The following is a 4,238-nucleotide window of genomic DNA, read 5'->3' as shown; positions in this document are numbered from 1 at the left end:
AAACCAAGGGAAAACAAGTGAAAATCTTGAAAGATTTAGAGGAAGAACATCAAAAATGGGTGAGGGGCGGCGGAAAGCTCACATTGGCCGAAAATGTGGAAAAACTCGCCTGTTTTCGGCTAAGGGACCCTTTTATAGTGGCTGGCCAGACCACGTTCGGGGGCCGAATGTGCCTCCGCATGCATGCCATGTTCGGCGGCCGAACATGAGGTTCGGCGGCCGAACCTGGACTTCCCTCACTCATGCTTTCGGGGGCCTAACGTGCCTCCAAAACGCATGCATGTTCGGCGGCCGAACTTGACTTTCGGCGGCCGAACCTGGGTTTTCCTCCAAAGACTTTTCATGTAAAAACTCATTAAATTTCATACTTAAAATCATTAAAAACATGAAAATATTTCATAACAACATACTTTTACCCTTCTAGAGGTTTCCGACATCCGAGATTCCACCGGACGGTAGGAATTCCGATACCGGAGTCTAGCCGGGTATTACATTTTTTTTCTAAACAAACTTTTTAATTATTGAAATATATTAAATAAGTTTTTTTAACTTTAGAAAGAATTTAATAATCCAGTAAAAATATATAAGCTCCTCATATTCTAAATGAAAAACATAAATTGTTCAACTTTTATAAAAAGATAAAAATATATTAAATTGTAACTTGATTATAACTAAAATCTAATATAAACCCATAAATATTAAAGGGTGTTAATTACAAAAAGATGAGGAACAGTATAAAGAAAAGATATCAATTAAAATCAAGAAATTATTTGATTTATTTTTAAAAATTAAATAACTTATTTAATCTATTTTTAAAACTTAAAGGTTTATATATTCTCAATGGCTTGTTTCATCTATATTAAAATTTAATTAAATTACTTTATCTATTTTAATAAACAATATAGAAATACTAAATTAAAAAACCAAATTTTTATATCGATATTTAAGAAAATAAATTATAATTTAATCTCATATATATTATTTATATTTTTTAAATCTAATTATTTAGTCTTTCACAATTTAAAAATAAAAAATTAATCCTTATCCTTATGGTGAGAAATATAGTTAAGTCGCACTATATTTTTAAAATAATTTTTATTAATTATTATTTATTTAAATGAATATTCAAAATATCTCTTAAAATTTAATATCTTTAAAATAAATATAATAAAAAATTATTTTTTTAATGTGTAAAATAAAATAAAAAAATTATAAGATGAAAAAACATATCACTTTATTAGTTAAATATGGATTAATATTATTTGTATAGATAAAATTAGTTTATATTTAAAAATCAAGAACAGGATTAAAAACCCGATTGTAGTCAAGTTAAAATCACAAGTTGAATTGCAATAAAGAAGAAAAAACTGAAAGTAAGTTCATTCCTCCTAATTCCAATACTAACTTGATAAATCGAATTAATAAAAAATAAAATAAAATTTACATTTAATTATTTAAATTTTAAAAATTAATTTTATGGTTCAAAAAAACAAACAGAATGTTACTTTTCCTCCCACCATAATCTGCATCATTAATTCTTTTGACTTCTAATTACCAAAAACCAAGCAAATTGCGATGCAAAAACTACGAATCTTAATGGAAAAAGAGGTGATTTCTCTTAGAAAGTAATTTGCACACGGCAGGGGACCCCAATGAATAATGCATGTCGCCAAGTACAGAGTAATTTCTATTTTACATTTTACCAGTATTTTAAAAAAGCAAGTTTAATCATTAATGTCAATTCACAAAAATAAAATTCATAAAAAAAAAGAACAAATAATATTAATATTATACAATCTTAAAGTAACCAAAATATGAAACATGGAGTACATGTTTATATCCCCTTCTGATTCCCCACAGGCTCCCTATATTTTAATTTCTTTACAACACCAATCCCACCACCAGAGCAACCCATGACCCATCTCCTCCATAATCACACCCACCACCAGCCTAAGCTAGCTAGTGGCGGTGGTGGAGGCACTCTACAGGAGTGACTGGAAACCTAGCAGAGTCGTTGCAGTAGTCATAGATCATGTGGTTAGCCTTAACCCACAACAGCTGATGACTTTGGTGCAAATTAAGCTCAGCCAAAGTAGGTTCATCCCACCAGTACCTCTTCTCACCACTGCTGCTACATCTCTTAGCAACATCAGCTGCTGCTACAGAAACTGGGCACTCACAGCCATTTATTTCAAAACCCTTGTAAGATGCTATAAAAGGAGCATGGCTCCAATCAGTTTTGACACGGCCTCCCTGTGTAGCCCAGTCATCTGCATTCCATATTGAGCTGTATACACCCATTGGCTGGTCCTTGGGGAAGGGAACCCCTTTGTTTTCCATATTTGTGTGTAATCTGATTGGGGTCTCATCCACTAGAAATCTGCAGTAAAATCAAAACCCAATTAGAACCCAGAAGTGGAAATTAAAAATATGAATAAAAAAATAAATAATATCCATGAAATCATGCCAGTGAGCTATTCACTGAAGATATTATACATGTACGGAACAGCTATAAGACAAAAACCACCATCACAATACAGACATCTGTATCCCTGTAAATCTGCACGGGACCATTTGCATCATTTTTTTTTTCAATTAATCTTTACTGAAATTTCTATTATATTATTAATAAATAAAATATTTAATTAGTTTACAAATAACTAGTAGACTGTATTTGGGTTGAGAGTGCTTACACAACTTGGTGCTGATTCCAAAGGATAGAGTAGGAGTGGAAGTCCTTGGTGGGATCAAACCAAAGATTTAACCTTTGTTCTCTGTTTCCTACACCGTTAACATACACGTTGGTTTGGACAAGGTAGGGTTCCCCTGTGGTATTACCCAGGAACTCGAAATCAAATTCATTGTGATTTGGACCGTCTGACGACATCTGCATCATGCAAAAAATAATGTTAAAAATACTTGCTACCACAATTATTACTAAAGGGGAAAGGAATTCATTATTGGTTGAAGGTGGGGACCAAGCTAATAAATGCATGAGAAAAAGACTTGAAGGAGAATCACGGGCGAGCAATGCGTAGTAGGTAGCTGCAGCTCAGCTAGTAGCCTAGCTAGTACTATAATATTATTACTACTGCTGCTACTATTACTCGTATGAGTTCAAGTAGAGCCCATGAGTGAATTATCTGCTATCTGAGCACGTAATCTAGCTAATCAAATGCGATTAGCTTCACACTTACATAGAAAGCAGTCACAGTTCCAGCAGAATCACCCTCCACAAGTTTAATCTGAACTGTAACTTTTCCAAACATGTATTTGCTTTTGGATTGAAACCCAGCACCTGAAGATAACATAATAAAGGATCATTAGCCTAAACTAATCAGGATTATGTAGTCACAAATGGGTAGCTGCAAACTGTGAAGAAAAGGAACAAATAGCAATGCTTGATGCTTTTGAGCATTATTTACCAGAATAGTTATCAAGCTTGAGGCTGAGAAGCTCTCCATCGTAGATAAAGTGATCAAGTGCCCAGCCGGGTTGAAATAGCTCATCGAATTTCGCTGAGCTAACAGAACCCACCAGCACAAGACCCACAAGCAAGCCCACAAGCCCAGACATTGCAGAAAGTCGAAGAGGTAAGAGAGAGAAGAGAGGATAAGAGGATGAAGGATTAAGCTTTCTTCTTCGCAGAGACTGAAACAAAATACTGGCCTTTTTATAGCCAGTGCTATGGCTTCCCCTACAAGACCGAGGGCAAACAATACCCTCAATTTCACTATCCTATTAGCCACGTCATCTGATTATTGGGACACTGTATTTGCCACGTGAAATTTTAAATGAAATAAGTAGACACAAAAAATTAAAAATATAGCCGTTACTGTTGCCCCACTTAGCTGGCTAAAGCTGGTCTCTGTGGGGGGAAGGGCGCTTGGTACGACCTGTCTCCTATTCAGAAGGATTAGTTGCAGATCTATACCAATTGGCATTTGCCACATGGACAACTACAGCTGTTTCACTGCCCTGTCCAGTTGTCACTGGCAATATGAGTTAAAAGGCTTCTTCTTTTCCTCAAGGGCATTTGATCTCTCTCCTTTAGACAAAATGACAAACACTCGCTTACGTATATCGAACATGCTACACGCTGTATGTGAAAGAAACGTGTAAGATTTAAGCCGTTGTGAACGATAAAAAGAGGAAAGTAAAGTGAATTACATAAACGAGAGAGTGAGAAAAATGAGAATTATGAGAGAGGTGGGGATCACTTTATCTTGTTTGTTTTT

The 4,238-nt window shown here is 34.7% G+C and overlaps 1 protein-coding gene across 1 annotated transcript; it reads right to left on the bottom strand.

Moving 5' to 3' along the window:
• Positions 1 to 1,760: 1,760 nt before the first annotated feature.
• On the bottom strand, positions 1,761 to 3,760 carry LOC110628633 (xyloglucan endotransglucosylase/hydrolase protein 9). The gene is made up of 4 exons (XM_021775413.2): positions 3,426 to 3,760; positions 3,198 to 3,298; positions 2,694 to 2,887; positions 1,761 to 2,380 (listed from the first exon to the last, which is right to left on the bottom strand). The coding sequence occupies exons 1-4, from the start codon at positions 3,574 to 3,576 to the stop codon at positions 1,960 to 1,962; spliced, it is 867 nt and encodes a 288-aa protein (XP_021631105.1). The 5' UTR covers positions 3,577 to 3,760; the 3' UTR covers positions 1,761 to 1,959.
• Positions 3,761 to 4,238: the final 478 nt, after the last annotated feature.

Source organism: Manihot esculenta, chromosome 12, assembly GCF_001659605.2.
Source record: "Manihot esculenta cultivar AM560-2 chromosome 12, M.esculenta_v8, whole genome shotgun sequence".
NCBI classification, from domain to species: Eukaryota; Viridiplantae; Streptophyta; class Magnoliopsida; order Malpighiales; family Euphorbiaceae; genus Manihot; species Manihot esculenta.
Note: the sequence above shows the minus strand (reverse complement) of the source record. Positions and strands in the feature narration are given on the sequence as shown.

Excerpts from the sequence above, each read along its gene's own strand:
- LOC110628633 (XM_021775413.2), bottom strand. The coding sequence starts at position 3,576 with ATGTCTGGGCTTGTGGGCTTGCTTGTGGGTCTTGTGCTGGTGGGTTCT. Across the intron at positions 3,299-3,425 it reads CAAGCTTGATAACTATTCTG|GTGCTGGGTTTCAATCCAAA; the intron begins GTAAATAATGCT and ends TGTTATCTTCAG. Across the intron at positions 2,381-2,693 it reads TGGAATCAGCACCAAGTTGT|ATTTCTAGTGGATGAGACCC; the intron begins GTAAGCACTCTC and ends ATTTTACTGCAG.